Source organism: Trachemys scripta, chromosome 2 (assembly GCF_013100865.1).
Source record: "Trachemys scripta elegans isolate TJP31775 chromosome 2, CAS_Tse_1.0, whole genome shotgun sequence".
Classification (NCBI taxonomy): domain Eukaryota; kingdom Metazoa; phylum Chordata; order Testudines; family Emydidae; genus Trachemys; species Trachemys scripta.
In genome coordinates, this window is record NC_048299.1 from 100,516,982 (window position 1) to 100,536,338 (window position 19,357).

At 41.0% G+C, this 19,357-nt stretch overlaps 1 protein-coding gene across 1 annotated transcript in view; it reads left to right on the forward strand.

The window, feature by feature from the left end:
- Positions 1–19,002, forward strand: part of SPATA48 (spermatogenesis associated 48) — a 51,365-nt gene extending 32,363 nt beyond the window's left edge. The window contains exons 2-4 of the mRNA XM_034759502.1: positions 6,550–6,622; positions 13,787–13,894; positions 18,404–19,002. Of these exons, the coding sequence (XP_034615393.1) occupies positions 6,550–6,622; positions 13,787–13,894; positions 18,404–18,527 (305 nt within the window). The 3' untranslated portion in view covers positions 18,528–19,002. The remainder of the gene's footprint in view (positions 1–6,549; positions 6,623–13,786; positions 13,895–18,403) is intronic.
- The last annotated feature ends 355 nt before the right edge of the window (positions 19,003–19,357 follow it).

The following is a 19,357-nucleotide window of genomic DNA, read 5'->3' on the forward strand; positions in this document are numbered from 1 at the left end:
ACTCTGAAACCTGTCATATTTCCCAAAGTGAAAACAGGATACTGCACAGGGCTGACCTGAGCTCCCCAGGACAGGGACTGACAGCCCAAGCCCCCACCAAATATTGCTCTGTGCCCCCCTAATGGCAAAACTAGGCATTTGTCCCATTTGCTCTTTCCCAGTTTGCCAAGAAAGTCAGGACGTCCGGGACAGGGCTTAAAAAGGAGACTGGCCTGGTCCAAAACAAGATGTTTGGTCATCCTAGTTTGACCGATACCTATATATATTGAGGCTAGGGAAACTAAAGTTCAGCATTTTATTTTAATCACAGAAAAATGCAGATTTTAATGGATTTTTTTTACCAGAGAATTTTGTTTTTTTGTCACGGAAAACTGGGATCTCTGATGATAAGATTGAGTGTTGTAATACTAAACAAGTGATTACTAGCTTTGGCCACTAGATGTCCTCTGAGTTTGCAAAAGCTGTTTATATTCTATTAAATATGTGATTTCCTTTTACTTACAGTATGAACTTGAAAATATTTTTTTTCTCTTTATGTTCTTCCTGAATTTTTCTTAAGCAGGCTGAGCTGGTCAGGCATTTATCTGGAAAGCTGGGGTAACACATAAAGGTGGTAAAACAAAAGAGGAACAAAGTTGTTTTTTGTGTACAGTTTCTCATTAGCTAGATCTTTTCTTTCTGCAGTTTTCAATGAACAGGGGTAGTCTACATTTGTAAGGAAACCACAGGAGGTATATTTTTGTGGTAAAAATAAGCTTTAAAAGTGTTCTCCCCTCTTCTGCAGAAAAGGCAAACTCCCATTGTCAGAGAGATGGGCCTGCATGACAGATTTCAGAACATATGCTAAACAAATGTCTAGAACAGGTGTGGGGCTGGCTGGTTTTGTTGTGTTCTTTAGTAATCATTAGGTTCAGGCATCTCTATTAATTTAATACAGAATGTACATTACTTTAAATAGCACCAGGTGCTGCTACCCTTACTCACTCTGAGTAGCACCTTACTCTTTAGGTAGCCCTACTAATTTCAATGGGACTACTTGCAGAATAAGATGGTATTCCCAGTGATTAAGGGGATCAGAATCTGATCCCTACTATACACACCATATCCACTAAGCCTAAATAAAAGATTATAAATTTATAGATCTTAAGGGCAGAAGTGACCATTATGATCATTTAGTCCTTCCTCCTGCATAACACTGAATTTCATCCAATCTACATCAAACCCATAACTGCTGGTTGAGTTGGAGCACAAAAGAATAGAAAAATGGTATCCTGAAATACATTTTTTAAAACATATGGTCACTATGTTAACCCTATGGGTATGTCCACACTGCAATAAATCACCCGTGGCTGGCCCATGTCAACTGATTCAGGCTCGCAGGGCTTGGTCTGCTGGACTATAGAATTGCAGGCGGACATCCAGGTTTGGTCTGGAGCCCAGGCTCAGGGACCCTCACCTGTCACAGGGCCACAGAGCTCAGACTCAAGCCCAAGCCTGGACATCTACACTGCAGTTTTATGGCCTCACAGCCTGAGCTCCACAAGCCCGTCAGCTGACATAGGCCAGCCGTGGGTGTTTTATTGCAGTGTAGACATACTCTTTGAAACTGAAGTGGCAGCACTGTCCAAATAAGCACCACGTTCCCTGCCCACATTCTGGGTCTGGGTTTTTTTCACTGCATTCAACAGCAGTTTATATAGTAAGTCACTTTCAATGTTTTGTTAATGACCAGCTGCAATTTCTGTGTCAAGCACTAAAGTGATGACATCACTTTCATATAGTGCTCTGGGGCAAGTTCATGTTCTTCCCCAGGCCCTGCAAGAAAGTATTTACAATAAGAGCAGTAACAAATCTGAAACTAGAACTTCAGGGGCCGACAGTGGGCCAGGTGGCAGAGACAAAGGGGAACAGAGAGGTGGTGAGCAGGTTGGTGTATTCCTCTTGGGCCTATCCATTCTCCCCTTTTGGGGAACAGAAAGCCATTTTTTTACTTTTAAAGGAATTAGAAAAAAACAAACTCTGGTCATTATTATTTGTACTGTGGTAATATCTAAGGACCCCAACCAAGAATGGGGGCTTATTGTGCAAAATGCTCTACATAGACATAGTATAGTCCCTGCCCTGAAGAGATTACTGTGTAGCCAGGAAATAGTCCTATTCCACTTTACAGATGGGGAACCAAGATGTAGAGATATTAAATGATTTGGCTGAGTTGGACAGAGAATTTGTGGCAGACCCAGGAATCAGACCCACATTTCCTGAATTCCAGTCCAGTGCCTTAATCACAAGACTGTAATTCCTCTATAATTCTTTTTACAGCGTGGCCTGTTAGAAACTTGATTAAAAAAAAGTATATTAAAAAATACAAATAAAGATACAGAGATGTATTTGTTCTTGTAAACCATTTTTTCCCTGTGTGAATCAGACACAAAATAATTAGTGGAACCCCACTCCCATATAAGAAACCTGTGACTCAGCCACAGATGCTAAACTTGTGAACCTATATTTATATTAATCAAAATCATATTTCTGGTCTGGCTCAGTGGCCTAGCATTATCAGTCTGTGTTGCCAAGAGAGAGACCTGGAAATTGATTTCTCAATGTAATCTCTTGCTCCTCGTCACCCAGTAAGAGATCCCGAATGACAATGCACTGCATATCACCAGGCCAGCCCTGAGTAGGCCATTGTTAAGGACGTTTTGTTTGCAGATTCACTCCTGAGCTGGCTACAAACACATTGGGGTTGATCCATCCCTCCTTTTTCATCTTTATTACATTGGAACACATGTCCGAGGACTGGAAGCACCTAGGATTTTAAGAAAGGGTGAAATAATGTCATTAGAGAAGCAAACAGGCAGACATAAAACTTTTCTCTGTATGTGGTAGTCAAGTGAGCTTCCAAAGTAAATGTTCTGGTTATTTATTGCAAGCAGAGCCAGCTCCAGCTTTTTTGCCGCCCCAAGCACTGAAGCGAAAAAAAAAACCACCAAAAAAAAGATAAAGCCGCAATCAGCGGCACTTCGGTGGTAGCCCTATCGTGCTGCTTCATTCTTCGGCGGCAAGTCAGCAACGGGTCTTTCGCTCCGAGAGGGACTGAGGGACCTGCCGAAGACCCGGATGTGCCGCCCCTTTCCATTGGTCGCCCCAAGCACCTGCTTCCTTCACTGGTGCCTGGAGCCAGTCCTGATAGCAGGTTTTCTATGTAATTTTACCCCCAAAAAAGTATGCCGGGCAACACTAACACCATGGCTATTAGATCTGCTCTTTGTGTCTTGTCCCTCCCCGTCACTTTTGTCTGGCTTCCTCCTTCTCTCTGCACTTATCTCCCTACTTCCTGCTTTCATATTTGTTTTCTTTTCCTTCTTTTTATCTCTTCTCTGTGGCCACAATTCATCAAAGCACTTACACTCCTGCATAAGTCCTATTGTAGCTGATGGGACTTACACAGGTGTGCAAGTGCTTTGTTTATAGGGATGGAACTGAGCACATGGTTATGTGCTTTGACGGATTGGGGCCTTTGTCATTTATTCTGAAGCTACTTTGGGGTTTGAAACAATCTGGACTAACTAGTTTGCTTGATTTTTTTATTTGTTTGTAAAAAATGAATAATGAAGCTGTTTTTGTACATTACATAGCTGGCCAAGTAGGAGAAGTTGTAGGTAATGAGATAATGAGAAAAGTGGACTGTGGTGCAGATTTTCAAAATAAATCAACAGCTACAGTTAGGGCCAGATTTCCAAAAGAATTCAGTATGCTGGATGCTTGTAGGGTGCAACTATTATGAAGAACTGGCCCCAAGTGTCACAATGAGATCTGTTGGCTGCTGGTCTGGCTATGTCCGGATGAACTCCTGTTGCAAACATGTGTACTGTGGGAGAAATGAGAGCCTGATTCCTGGTGAAACTCCAATTCCTGTGCATTTTCAAAGAGTGAGGCATGTCATGTGAGCCAGTTACACAAAGGAAGAGATTTCAAAAGCATCAAAGTGATTTAGGAACCCAAGCCCCACTGAGATTCAATGGGATTTGTGCTCCTAAATTCCTTAGTTGCTTTTGAAACCCACCCTCCCAATAAATAAAAAGAAAATGATAACATAAGAATGGCCAGACTGGGTCAAACCGATGATCCATCTAGCCCAGTATCCTGTCTTCTGACAGTGGTCAGTGCCAGTTGTTTCAGAGGGAATGAACAGAACAGGGCAATTATCAAGTAGTCCATCCCCCGTCATCCCATCCCAGCTTCTGATAGTCAGAAGTTAGGGATACCCAGAGCATGGGGCTGTGACCTGGACCATCTGGGCTAATAGCCATTGATGTACCTATCCTCCTTGAACTTATCCAATTTTTTTTCTATCCAGTAAAATTTTTTGCCTTCACAACATCCCATGGTAATAAGTTCCACAGGTTGACTGTGTGTTCTGTGAAAAAGTACTTCCTTTTGTTAGTTTAAAACCTGCTGCCTGTTAATGTCATTGGTGACTCCTGGTTCTTGTGTTATGTGAAGGGGTAATTAACACTTCCCTGTTCACATTCTCCACACCATTCATTATTTTATAAACCTCAATCACATCCCCCTCAGTCATCTTTTTTCTAAAAGGAATAGTCCCAGTCCTTTTAATCTCTCCTCACATGGAAGCTTTTCCATACCCTAATCATTTTTATTGTCCTTCTCTGTACTTTTCCCAGTTCTAATATATCTTTTGTTAGATGGGGCAACCAGAAATGCGCGTAGTATTCAAGATGTGAACGTACCATGGATTTATATAGTGGCATTTTTCTATTTTCTGTCTTATAGTCTATCCTTTTCCTAATGGTTCCTAACATTTTGTTAGCTTTTTTTGACTGCCACTGCACATTGAGCATATGTTTTCCGATAACTATCCACAATGAGTCCAAGATCTCTTTTTTTGAGTGGGAACAGCTAAATTAGACCCAATCATTTTGTATGTATATTTTTCATTGTGCATTACTTTGCACTTATCAACATTTAATTTCATCTGCCATTTTGTTATCCAGTCACCTAAGTTTGTAAGATCACTTTGTAATTCTTTGCATTCAGCTTTGGACATAACTATCCTGAGCAATTTTGTATCATCTGCAAATTTTACCCCCTTTTCCAGATCATTTATGAATATTATAAGTAAGGACACAATTAATTTTCTTGTTTATTAACAAAAAATATTTTATTCAAAAATGCATAATAAGGTTAATTTTCAATACCAAGAGAAAACTCTGTTCTAACTTTAGCACATGGATTCATGACGCCACCTCACTCTGTTTATTTAAATGTCTTTATAGATCTTTTTCTCCTCCATGTACCAGCCACCAGCTTTTTCCTTTATCTGACCTCTTCCCCCATCAGCTGCTGCAATGAGATTATGGTCTAAGTGATATTTTAGTTCTGCAGGTGTTCTAGGGGTCAATGGAAAAAACTCCCACACTGCTCATGGGGATTTCCTCTGTAGCATTCATGTGGGGGGCACCGGTAAACGCTTGGTGTGACAGACACTGCATGAACAACTCTTTTTATTCCTGGCACGGCTGTAACTCACTAATGCATGGTGTAGTAACACTTAGTAAATTCCAACTTACATAACAAAGTTTCTTAAAGTGAAAGCTAACAGATCTCCTGAAATGGCAGCTTTAATGCTGCATCTGTCTCGTACTCTCTATCTCACTATTTTTGTACCTTACATATTGTAACAAACATAACTTTCTGTTATTCACTCTGCTCCATATCACAGCCTCCTGAAACTACACAGCAGTCAGGACAGAACTCAAATTCTCTTGCTTCAAAGCACTGGCCCCTGCCTCCTGAACTAAATAAGATTCTCTGGCAGTCATTAACAATATAAGGCCTGTGACAAATAGATCAGCAATTTTCATTCCATTCAGTAGAGGGCAGTGCTACATGTATTCACTCACGCACTCACACCCACACGCTGTTTAACTAACATTTAATACTTTCTACTTAGCAGCACTTTTCAAGTGTTAACTAATAAATCTCCTTAACACTTCTGTCCAGTAAAAGTTAACTTCATTTCCTCAATTTTCATATCTGGAAAATAAGTGTAAGTGACTCACTCAAGGCCACAGATGATGTTGGTGTCAGAAGCAGAATTAGCTCTTAGAAGACCCACTCCTGCAAGCTCTTGTTTGCAGTGGGAGCTCTGTATATGCAGTGTCTAAAGGACAAAGCCCCAGGAGTTCCAAGTCCTGCATTCAAACCATTCACCTCCCATAATTTATATTCCCTTTCTTTGTAGCTGTTCCTCCGAGTTTATCAGCACCCTTACTGTCAGTGCCCCAAACACACTGAGCCAGATTATGATCTCACACATGATCTTAGTTGTGTTACTCCAACTCTACATATGGGTTGAGATCAGCCTCTAGCTCATTGTTTTCATGTGTCCCTTAACCATCTTCAAGTCATAACAGAAACGTCATAGACCATAATTAGATAGACGTAGGGTCTTCCAACGTCTTGCACCTTGTGTATTCATTTACTAGAACTGGTAAGAAGTTTTCCGAGTAACATCTTTTTCATCAGAAAATGACAATTTGTCAAAACTGAAACTGTCGCGGGAAAGGGTTCATTTTGATGAATCTCCCAATTCAAAAAAGTATTGGGTTCAAAATTATCAAAACGTCCTGTTTTAACATTTTCAAAATGAAAACATTTTTCTGTTCAAAACTATTTTTTGTTTCAAGATTTTAGTTCGTGTATACTATATTTGACCCAATCCAGGGTTTTTTCAGATTATTGGTTTATGAACATTTTTGAGATTTAGAACTTTTCCCTCCATTTTGGGATGGGAAAAATTTTGAACTCTTGAAAACTCTCACAGGAAAACTGTTTCCCACCCAGCTCTATCATTTACACTAGAGCAAAGTGAGTGTGCAATACTACTAAATCAAAATATCCCATTTGTTTATGGTAGTGTTTTCCTCTTTTCACCGTTGTAACTAAAAGAAGGAGTAAGAAGCTGTGGGAGCTCTTCCCTGCTTTAAGAGCAGTGTATATTGATAATTTAGTACTCGCTGTGAAAGATTACTCTTTTACAGAAGTTTTTGTTTTGCAGGGAGAGTTAACAATGATCATGAACCTGTTTACCACTCAAGCTAAAGCACAGGGAACTAAAACCTACATTTTCAAAAGTGATTAATCATTTTGAGTGCCTCAGTTTTCAGGTGCCCAACTTAAACCACTTTCTGATTTTAAGAGAACGATTACCCAGCACTTTATGATAATCAGGCCCCTTAAAAGTGTCTCAAAATGGGCACCCACAAGTGGATGCACCCAATTTCTGTTTGAAATCTTAGGCCTTGTATAACTTCAATTGCTTATGCATTGAAAATGGTGGAGGCTTGTTTTGTTTTTTGTGGGGAGTGAGGGCTGCTAGTGTAATAACAAGGAAGCATCTGAGCAAGATGAGAGAAACGTCATGGTGACAGAAAGATAACTTGATGACGAGAAGCTTAACCACAAAGAGTGTTGTATGTTGCCAGCTGTAGCCTGGTACTCAGTTGTTTTTTTCAGCAGAGATGATCTGGTTCAACATCTCGGCAAAGAAAACACAAGAGAACTAGACAGCATGATCCAAAAACAAAAACCAAAGGGGTATTTTTTTAACCTCAGTCTCTTCTACCTTATCACACGCATAACCGCAGCACATTTCTGCATCCCTTCTTCAGGCTCCCATGAGGGCAGCTGGTTAACATAGTATAAGGTTTCTTAGTATCCTGGTACTTTTAGCTTCTCTTTACACAGCCTCCTCCTCTTTCAGTGTAACATCCTTCAGCATGCTATGAAGTATGTTAACTGTGTGAATCACTTCTAAAAGGCAGACAACAATCTAGAACAAATCTGAATCTGGGACTGTCTCTTGCACTCATTTTGCTGTTTGTATGTCACATTTGGACATTCATGTTGCTTTTCTCTTATCTTCTTTCCAAGGAAAATATGTTAGTGAAAGAAATTAAATTGTGTAACTAGCTGTGCTAGGTTAGATGGTTTTGCAAGCTTTAAAGGTCAGAAGATTTTACAAATCAGATGCTTCACAATGCATAATGAGACTCAGATGTCCACACTATTATACAGTTGTTATGTGAGTTAATTTCAACTAGCCTTATGATATATTGCAAGATATTAAGAGATTTCATGCAATGGCCCAAATTCTCTGTCGCACTGGTGCAATTCCATAGAAGTCATTAGGGTTTCATTCTATAACTGAGAGTCTAATGAGGAATTCTCATATGATATCTTATTACAGTAGAACCTCAGAGTTATGAACACAGAGTTACTAACTGACTGGTTAATCACACCTCATTTGGAACCAGAAGGACACAATCAGGCAGCAGAGACAAAAAAAAAAAAAAAAAAGAATATCCAATATAGCAGCGGTTCTCAAACTGGGGTCCGCCGACCCCTGGGGGTCTGGGAGGTTACTCTAGGGGGTCTGTGAGTAATGTCCAGCTCCAGGGTATCCATGAGTCATGTCTGGGACCGCCTGCCCCACTGATCAACTCCTCCCCCTCCCTCCCAGTGCCTCCTTAACACCGCAGAACAGCTGTTCAGTGACATGCAGGAGGCACTGGGAGGGAGACGGAGGTGCGGGGACAGGGCCCACTCAGGGGAGGGGGCAGAAAGAAGTGGGGCGGGGGTGAGACCCTGGGGGAAGGAGTGGAGTTGGGGCAGGGGCTGAGCTTGGGGCTGAGCGGGGATTGAGCACCCCCTCGGGGAAAATTAGACACCAGCTTCTGGGTCCATGAAAATTTTTAAATCAAAATGGGGGTCCTCGGGTTGCTAATGTTTGAGAACCGCTGCAATATAGCACTGTGTTAAATGTAAACTACTAAAATTAAAGGGAAAGTTTTAAAAAAATTGATAAAGTAAGGAAACTGTTTCTGTGCTTGTTTCATGTAAATTAAGATGGCTAAAAGCAGCATTTTTCTTCTGCATAGTAAAGTTTCAAAGGTGCATTAAGTCAATGTTCAGTTGTAAACTTTTGAAAGAGCAACCATAACATTTTGACCAGTTACGAACATTTCAGAGTTCTGAACAACCTGCATTCCTGAGGTGTTCGTAACTTTGAGGTTCTAATGTAAGTATCACATCATCGGGGTAGTAAAATCCAACCACAGTCAGATTAAAAATAGTCCTGATGGACCAAATGATCAGAGATAGCTAAATGCGTGTGTTTGCACAAATGTACCCATTGTACTTACAAAACCTATATTTGAATACACACATTAGATATTTTCACATGCAAATAGGTATGTGTATGTGCAATTGCCTGGTCTGCACATAACCAGGTCATTGTCCATTTGTCCACGAAAAGACAGAGTTTTGCACACACACCATTTTAACTGTTTCAGAAAATGTGCCCTAATATGTCGGAGCATGGCAAAGGGGATAAGAAAAAAAACTCATGGAAGGTCCCTTAGAGCCATGGGCAGCTAGATATAACATAGAAGACCCCCAAAACTACTCCTGTGTAATACTGTTGCCCAGATCAGCATACCATCAGCCAGTGGATCTGAGTGGGCGTGACATAAAATCCACCATTCCCCTCCAATGTTCCTATGCTGAGCTTAGCTAGACCAGAGGATTGAATCTCTTGTGTGACAAATGAATTTTCCAACAAATCCATCATGTTTTATCTCTGTATCACATACTCTATAGATACAGCATTCTAACATTATCTCTACTCCAATGAGAAATTAGAGTAACAAATTGCCTAGGTACACAGCCAAAGAATTATTTAATAAACCACCTCTCCCATAAGTCGATTCTTGCATCCTGCTCTGAATTTATCTTAAAGGAATTTCTGGTCACTATACTGAAAATTAATATCTATGTACTATCTCACACTCCAAGATTTATTTTTCTAGGGAGCACATGGGTGTCAGAAAGTACCTTGGAAGCAATTCCTAAATGGGCATTGTTGTTATTTGCAGAATGCACGAGCCCACAAAAGGGTGACATTTGCAAGCTTTACAGTCCCTTGTACTTAGCTGAGTCACAGGCTGAAACAGCTTGTCATGAAAGACTTGTTGGCTTGTGTATGGGCAGTCTGGGTAAATCTATAGTTCAATGGTTACCTATTTTGAGCTGGCAAAACAGGAAAGAGTTATCTGCTGATGCCAATAGTTGGTTGTTCCTAATTCTATATCATATCAAAATTGACATTTTTTAAACTATGCACAGGCTCCCTCTCTAACCTCCCATGTCTTTATTCCTCCAGCTCTCTTTCAACCTGCTTCTCTCTTCTCCAGGGTCGGCTCAAGCTTTTTTGCCGCCCCAAGCACGGCAGGCAGGCTGCCTTTGGCGGCCTGCCTGTGGGAGGTCCCCAGTCCCGCGGATTCGGCGTACCCGTCGCCGAATTACCGCCGAATCTGCGGGACCGGCGGACCTCCCGCAGGCGTGCTGCCGAAGGCTGCCTGACTGCTGCCCTCGCAGGGACTGGCAGGGCACCCTCCACTGCTTGCCGCTCCAGGCACGCTCTTGGAGCACTGGTGCCTGGAGCCGCCGCTGCTCTTCTCTCCTTCCCCTCCCAACAATTCTTGCCATTTATTTCAGAGTGGTAGCCGTGTTAGTCTGTATCAGCAAAAAGAACGAGGTGTACTTGTGGCACTTTATAGACCAGGGTAGGCAACCTATGGCACTTGTGCCGAAGGCGGCACAGGAGCTGATTTTCAGTGGCACTCACACTGCCCGGGTCCTGGCCACCGGTCCAGGGGGCTCTGCATTTTAATTTAATTTTAAATGAAGCTTCTTAAACATTTTAAAAATCTTATTTACTTTACATACAATAGTTTAGTTATATATTATAGACTTACAGAAAGAGACCATCTAAAAATATTAAAATGTATTACTGGCACGCAAAACCTTAAATTAGAGTGAATAAATGAAGATTCGGTACACCACTTCTGAAAGGTTGCTGACCCCTGTTATAGACTAACAAATTTATTTGGGCATAAGCTTTCGTGGGTTAAAACCCACTTCATCGGATGCATGCAGTGGAAAATACAGTAGGAAGATATATATACATATATAAAAAATGGGTGTTGCCATACCAATTATAACTAGATTAATCAATTAAAGCAGGCTATTATCAGCAGGAGAAAAACAACTTTTGTAGTGATAATCAGGATGGCCCATTTCCAACAGTTGACAAGAAGGTGTGAGTAACAATAGGGGAAAAAATTAGCATGGGGAAATAGTTTTTACTTTGTGTAATGACACATCCACACCCAGTCTTTATTCAAGCCTAATTTAATGGTGTCCAGTTTGCAAATTAATTTCAGTTTCTGCAGTTTCTCGTTGGAGTCTATTTTTTAAAGTTTTTTTGTGGAGAATTGCGACTTTTAGGTCTTTAATTGAGTGACCAGGGAGGGTGAAGTGTTCTCCTACTGGTTTTTGAATGTTATAATTCTTGACGTCTGGTTTGTGTCCATTTATTCTTTTGCATAGAGACTGTCCGGTTTGGCCAATGTACATGGCAGAAGGGCATTGCTAGCATGTGATGGCATATATCACATTGGTAGATGTGCAGGTGAACGAGCCTCTGATGGTGTGTCTGATGTGATTAGGTCCTATGATGGTGTCCCTTGAATAGATATGTGGACAGAGCTGGCAACGGGCTTTGTTGCAAGGATAGGTTCCTGGGTTAGTGTTTTTGTTGTGTGGTGTGTAGTTGCTGGTGAGTATTTGCTTCAGGTTGGGGGGCTGTCTGTAAGCGAGGACTGGCCTATCCCCCAAGATCTGTGAGAGTGAGGGATCGTCCTTCAGGATAAGTTGTAGATCCTTGATGATGCGCTGGAGAGGTTTTAGTTGGGGGCTGAAGGTGATGCTAGTGGCGTTCTGTTACTTTCTTTGTTGGGCCTGTCCTGGAGTAGGTGACCCTGGAGTGGGTATTTTTTTGGCTCTGTCAATCTGTTTCTTCACTTCAGCAGGTGGGTATTGTAGTTTTAAGAACGCTTGATAGAGATCTTGTAGGTGTTTGTCTCTGTCTGAGGGATTGGCGTAAATGCGGTTGTATTTAGGAGTTGATCTTTCAATTGTGCTCCTATATAGCTAGAACTCTTTCCTCAGTCCCTTTGCATCACACATGAAAATTTCCCTTTTCTCTTTATCATTGACTGTCAGTGTATTTAATTTTGTATGAATTATCTAATAATATACAAAGGCTCAATCCTGCCAGGTATTGAGTACTCTTGCCCATCCAGCAAAACATTTAAGCAAGTGCTTATCTTTAAGCAAGTAAGTAGTCCTAACCAAACTACCTATGTACTTCAACTTAAACATGTGCTTAAATTTTTGATGGATTAGGTCATAATCCAGAATGGATTCCCTGGATCATATTGTATCATTGCACATATTTGTTTCTTTTCTTTATATGGGTAGCTAAATAAGATTAAATTAAAGACAGTACAAATTCAGATGTTATATTGGATTTTTATAATAATATACATCTAACATCTTAAACTGCTTGTATAAGATAAAAATGTATTGATGGTTCAATGCTTTGTATCCAATAGAACAGGAGCAATGTATATTTTTATTTTTAGGAAAATCACCCAGAATAATATACCAGAAATCATACCTGAAATTTACAAAACTGTAGAATTGTTGTAGGATTTTGGTTTTCAAACTGGGGGGTTCCCCTTCTTGGGGGAGGGGGCAGTGGGGCACAAGGAGGTTAGTGGGGCACTGAAGGACCTGACTAGTTATGGATTTTTTTCTTGTTTCTTCAAAATATGGTTGATAAAATAAGAATATGTTTCACTAGCTGAGTCTCCAGCTCCTGCCAGGCTGGAAGGATGAGGAGGAGGAAGGGTACAAGGAGTGAGGGGGGAGTGGTCTCTTCCTGTGCATAGAGTGGGTGTGGCTCAATCAAGCTCATTCATCTCTTCAGAAGCTGATGTGCCTGAGTCCCCTTGGGAGGTCGTTTCGCCCTGCCAGCACAGGCTCTTGCTCATGCATGCTGGGGATTGTGCCAGGGCCAGAAAAGCCTGCGGCCTGTCAGTGACACTAGGGGCACAAGGAGGGGGTGAAGCCCAGCTGTCTGTGTCCTGCTGGGATCACCCACCTGGAGCATGTATCTGACAAGGGATGCTGGCAGGCTGGAATCCCAGACCCCAGGCATCCATGGAAATACTGTTTCTTAGAAAGAGGGGGCCGCACATGTGACATGAATCTCGAAAGCACAGGGAGCATTCAGCAAAAAAAAGTTTGAGAACCTCTGTTGCAAGAAATTTGGGCATAGGCCAAAAATTGCAGACTGGGCTGCCTAAAGAACGTCACCTAAGTGCCATGTTTGAAATTGGGACCCAAATCCCATCTAAAATGTAACCCATGTTTGAAATATTGGCCTTAGTGCTTTTGTGAACTACTTGTTCTAGTTCTTTCCTCTTGATGTAATGTTGTTCTTGGTCATGAGGAGTGTACAGACAATCAAAGAAAACCCATCGTTTCAAAACAAGATGAGAAACACTAGCCTCTGTAATCCAAATTGAGCTTATGGGCCAGATCTTCAGGTGGTGTAAATTATTGTGGCTTTGTTGATGTCAAAGAAGCTATGACAATTTACACCAGTTGGGGATCTGGCCCGGTGCTTCCACGCAATAGAATATCACACACTTACACTCTGTATCACCTATCCACCTTGGATATAGAAACACAAGCTAGTGGTTTTACAGCTGTCTGTGATTGATTATTTCAAGCCTGTACTCATTTAATTTAGTCCTTTCCTGCCCTTCCCCCTTTTAACTTTTTCCTTTAGCACTCCAAATATCCCTGGATACACTGGCAAGGTTCATTGGACAGCAACCCACCCGGCAAATTCTAATCTTCCATCAACATCCCCATCAATAATTGCACAAATGCATGGGTAAGTAAGTGTAAGGCGTATTACTCAATTTGTTCAGATACATTAGAGGAAAAGTCCTAATTATAGTTATTTAATTAAAGAACAATTAAATTTGAAGCATGACATTTCGTTGGTTTAAAGAAAAATATTGTGAGTCAAATCCAATCACGTGGCTGCCAAGACAATCTAAGATCATTCCTGGTTTTCATGATTCCTTTTAAGCTTACCACAGGAATTCATTAAAATTAATGTTGAGGTTAACCAGGAGACCTAAAATATTGATTGTTTCCATGTTATGTCATTGGATATGTTGGCTAGATTATGACTTCTGTGATTATGTTTTGATAGAGATCTGTCTGTTCTGGAATTTTTTGGACTATATTACATTTAATAATGCCAAATATGAGGTTGCATTTTGTTGGGGGGGTCTGAAGCCCTCAAGACATGGATGCTTTCCTCACAGAAAATTGTTACACATTGTCATCACTCTGTGTTCCCCTTCTATATCAGGTTCATCACTGCAGTAGCTGAGCGCCTTACCAAACATTTTCATTGTAAAAGTCCCTCCTGTGATTCTATATCCTGCTTTCCTCCCCAGAAGCAGCTGGACAATAATAATTATTTGTTGTCGTCTCCCCTATATGCTTTTGTATTGCCCCTTTAGATCATTGACTATTTTTCCCCCATAGTGATGTAGGACTTCATGATGACATTGAAGCATCCACTAATTTCAAAGACATTCATCTTTTAAACACTCTTTTATTTTGATTAGTTTTAAGACAATATACACTTCTGTACCACCAGTACAAGCTTTGGGGAGCTGACTGGCTTTTAAAGAATTCCTCTGTCGAAGCAGTTCATGACTAAGTGCGACATACTGGCACACTCTCCTGATACCTCTGCCTTTTTCTTATGTGGCTGTACTTGGAAAATAGGCATTCTTCTATAATAGCAGTTTGCAAGTTACCAAGATTGAAAATACACAACCAGGTCTTTGAGATTTTATAGGCTAATCGAGCTGAACTCAATCAGCTTGCTGTAAGACCAAGTTACTTTTAAATGTCACACACATGGATGCTGATGTGCCTCTGCAGAGATCACTGGCAGCATTCAGACAAATACCAAATTTCGAGAGCAAAGAATCAGGTGCAAATGCGATCTGAGAAAGTAAAATATGTCTGTTATTTCCTTTGACTTTCTGCAGGGTTATCATGCAAATGCAGTAAGCAGTGCAACTAAGCATTTCTCTGGTTCTACAATTGAACTTCACTCATTAAAAATAGGGACAAAATTTGTCATGACATTTTGCAAAAATTAATCCATATGGCAGGGCATGGATTTTTTTTTCTGTAATGCATAAAAGAATTCTTGTCCTGTGCTAATGGGGTCTTTCTGGAAACGAGGCAGAGTCACAGGGCTTTCGTAAGGGGAGTGTGTGTGAGAAAGACAGAGAGAGAGAGAGTATAAACAGGCACTGTGGACTAGATTCTGCTACCATTACTCATACAGAGAAGTACCTTTCCCTTTGAGTAAATAACAGATATATTTTACTTTTAGTGGGACTACTCATGGAGTGAGATACTATTCACTATGAGTTAAGATGGCAGAATATAGCCTTATATTTGAAACTGCTGTATTAAAAACAAAAATGCAGATCCTACGAGTACTCAAGAATTGGTCAGCACAGTACATATTGGAGAATAGCACGTACGGTTTCATCCTGCACCTTTTGAAGTTAATGGCAAAAGACCCCTGATTTCAGTGGTGCAGGATGGGGCCATTAATGACCAGTGATGAAGAGGTGAATTCTGGTATTCGTGGGTCAGATCACTCTAACCAGGAAATGGAGTGTATTTTTTAATGGACCCGTATTCTCCTTTTGTGGGGAGGTTATCTCATCCTCTTATTGCTTTCATGGATGATGATCCATTTTGTTTCTATATTTTGGTCTTTATGGACTCCTCTTATTGTAACACTATTGATATGTAGGACTCTCGGTGATGGATATCTTTGTAGTGACCTCATTTGACATGTCAGCACTGTATATTCATTGTTCTGTAACTCCCACTTAGAGACATTTAAGAGCAACATAGGAGATTACTGTAGTCTTCATACTTTTTACATGAACGTTCATTAAACTATCAGCTATGGACAGACCAGGCAATATTCTAGACAACTTTTGCACCTCATTTAATTTAAATAGAGATGCACAATATCTGGAGTGAAATTCTTCTGCTGAAATCAATAGGGTCCCATGGGCTATACAACAGCACAAAATTGTCCTTTCATCTTTGAACATGAATATCATTCTTTTATAAATAAAGTATTTATTATTATTATTTGAGTGGTGCTCAGGTACTGTGGTGTTGGGTGATACATAATTTCAATGTCTTTCAGTGCAATTGAAATATGGGAGCTGAATACTGCATTAGAAATATTTTGTTGAGACATGATCTACAAGAGAATGTTACAGAGAATGTAGAATGTTTTTGTTTTGCAACTTTTAACGTTTGAAATATCTGTCCATAGCCATTCATCAAATAAAAATCCACATGGAATACATAGTGTGGTACAAATATGATGATCTTATCATTACAGTAGAACCTCAGAGTTATGAACACCTCGATAATGGAGGTTGTTCGTAATTCTGAAATGTTCATAATTCTGAAGAAAACGTTCTAGTTGTTCTTTCAAAAGTTTACATCTGAACATTGACTTAACACAGCTTTGAAACTTTACTATGCACAAGAAAAATTCTGCTTTTAACCATCTTAATTTAAATGAAACAAGCACAGAAACAGTTTCCTTACCTTGTCAAATCTTTTTAAAAAAACTTTCCCTTTATTTCTTTAGTAGTATACATTTAGCACTGTTCAGTACTGTATTTGTTTGTTTGTTTTTTGGTCTCTGCTGCTGCCTGATTGCGTACTTCTAGTTCCAAATGATGTGTGTGTGGTTGACTGGTCAGTTCATAACTCTGGTGTTCATAACTCTGAGGTTCTACTGTATAAGCCTTCTTATCTTTTCAACACAGGGTTGCCACTAATTTTGTTTAAATAAGTAGTAAACTCATAACTGAGTGTGCCTAGCATTTGATTGCTTTTGGAGAGAAGGATTGGTTCCTTTCAGCATGCTGTTTAAAAGATTTTGAGCATGTGGTGCTTTGTAAGGGCAGGAAAGAGAGCTTTAAAAAAGAGGAGAATGGATTTGTTTTGGGAAGTGCACAAGAGGTAAAGTAGGATTTAAAAGACATAGAACCACATTCTTCTCTGATTTACACCCATTGAAATCTGTGAGGTTATACAAGTGTAAATAAAGGCAGAATTTGACTCACTCATGTGTATGTGTGGTAGGTATCCCATAGGTATATAGCAGGAGTGGCCAACCTGTGGCTCCGGAGCCGCATGTGGCTCTTCAAAGGTTAATATGTGGCTCCTTGCATAGGCGCTGACTCCGAGGCTGGAGCTACAGATGCTAACTTCCCAAGGTGCTGTGGGGTGCTCACTGCTCAACTCTCTGTTCTGCCCCAGGTCCTGCCACCACTTCACCCCTTCCCCCAAGACCCCTGCTCCTTCCCCCAAGCATGCCATGCCCTCGCTCCTTCCCCCTCCTCACCAGAGCCTCCTGCACACTGCAAAACAGCTGATTGTGGCTGGCGGGAGGCATGGGGAGGGAAGGGGAGGCGCTGATTGGCGGGGCTGCCGGTGGGCAGGAGGCGCTGGGGGCTGGAGGGGGGTAGCAGATGCGGGGGTTGCTGTCATATTACTCTGGCTCTTTAGCAATGTTCATTGGTAAATACTGGCTGCTTTTCAGGGTGGCCACCCCTGGTATATACAACATAACATAAATTAATTCTGCTCTGGAAAATATGGGAAAGCAGTAACAAATCTTGGTATTCTCAGTGAAAGCAAATGAGTTGGCACTTATACAATCAGTAAAACCTGAGTCCTCAGTCTTTTCTCCCACCACAAGACATAATGAGCCAGATTCTGTCCCACAACCAATCTGGGCTTAGTGCAGGAGAATCAGGAGGAGCCAGGAAGTTACAGTTTCTTGAATCTGAAGTCTTTTCTGCACCAACCCAGGCCCTGATGAGAATTACAATAACTGAGAAATTCTTCTAACTTACATCACAGGTGTACGTCTTTAAATGGCCTGTATGCCAGGGATTGGAGTCCCTGGTGTAGGAACTGCCTATGCCAGCTTTATGGTAGCATAATTGTCCTATCCCAGAGGGATTCACTGCTAGCTACTTGCTGTCAGAATCTGGCTCTATGTCTTCACCATAACACCTCAGAATACAATGGAACACTTTGCCTGGGCTGGACGGCGGAGAGTGCCACCAAAGACAACTTTGATGAATTGCCCATCACCATTGTTGAGCCGGCCGAATCTAATAATGTGGAACTGTTGTGAATTGTATAAATTTTCTCCGAAGTCAGTGGTCACAATGGTTAGCAAAGAATGTGTTTCTGAGAAATATGAAAAATATTATTTTTAAAAGAGATTTTCTTCTGTTTATAATTGCAGATACATAGCAAAATGTGGCCGCTCGTCTCGATTTAATCACCAGGGCCCTTTGTCTCAAATACTTACTCCAGTTTATCCTCAAAATTCTTTCAACAAGGTGGAAAGAGAAACTATTAAGGTTTAACAAGAACCAGTCCTGCTACCACTATGACTGAGAGTCCCAGTGGCTAATGGTGGGAAGGAAGGAAATGTGTGAAATACGTACACCTTAAAAATGGGACCATAGTAAAAGAATACAGAAGTGGGTGTCTGTGTGGACGTGCTAGTCTTTATTACATGTTTTTACTATACCCAATATTTATGACTTGCTATTGTTTATGGTTAAAATAATTTGAGAAGCAGGAGGACTCTTCACGGTTTGAACTATAGTTACTGTATTAAATTGCAGTATTAAGAGAGAAAGTGATGTGTAGAAAGACTACCCATAAATACTGTATTACATATGCAGTGTAGTCTGTGTATATAACATTTTTTCAATTTATTAAAAAATAGTCATCCTTTGTGCCTCTCAACAGTAGCTCTCAAAGTGCTTTACAAAGATGGGTATCATAGGGTGAGATTCTAGGCTATGCCTCTTGGAGATGCAGCACAAAACAGCTTTGGGGGAAGGGAGAAGAAAAGATGCCTTTATGACATCTTTACACCCTTGGAATTCTAGAATGATCCAGGAGCTAAAATGGCTGCCTTCATAATTTAGGCAGCCTGGGGAGCTGTGCTAGGTTACAACAGCCTATCCTGGACTCCCTGTGGGTGGCAGCATTGCCAAGAATGTGCACCGTGCTATGCAATCACTCACTCCAGTCCCTGGTCATTCCCCTGGCCCCAGGGCCTGTGATGGGCCTGTGTATTCAGCATATCTCCACTGAGGGAATTCTCCCACAGCCAACTAACGGGGTTTCTATGGCTCTTATATGCTTCAGAGTGATGTACACAGTCCGGGCCTAGTCGAGGGTC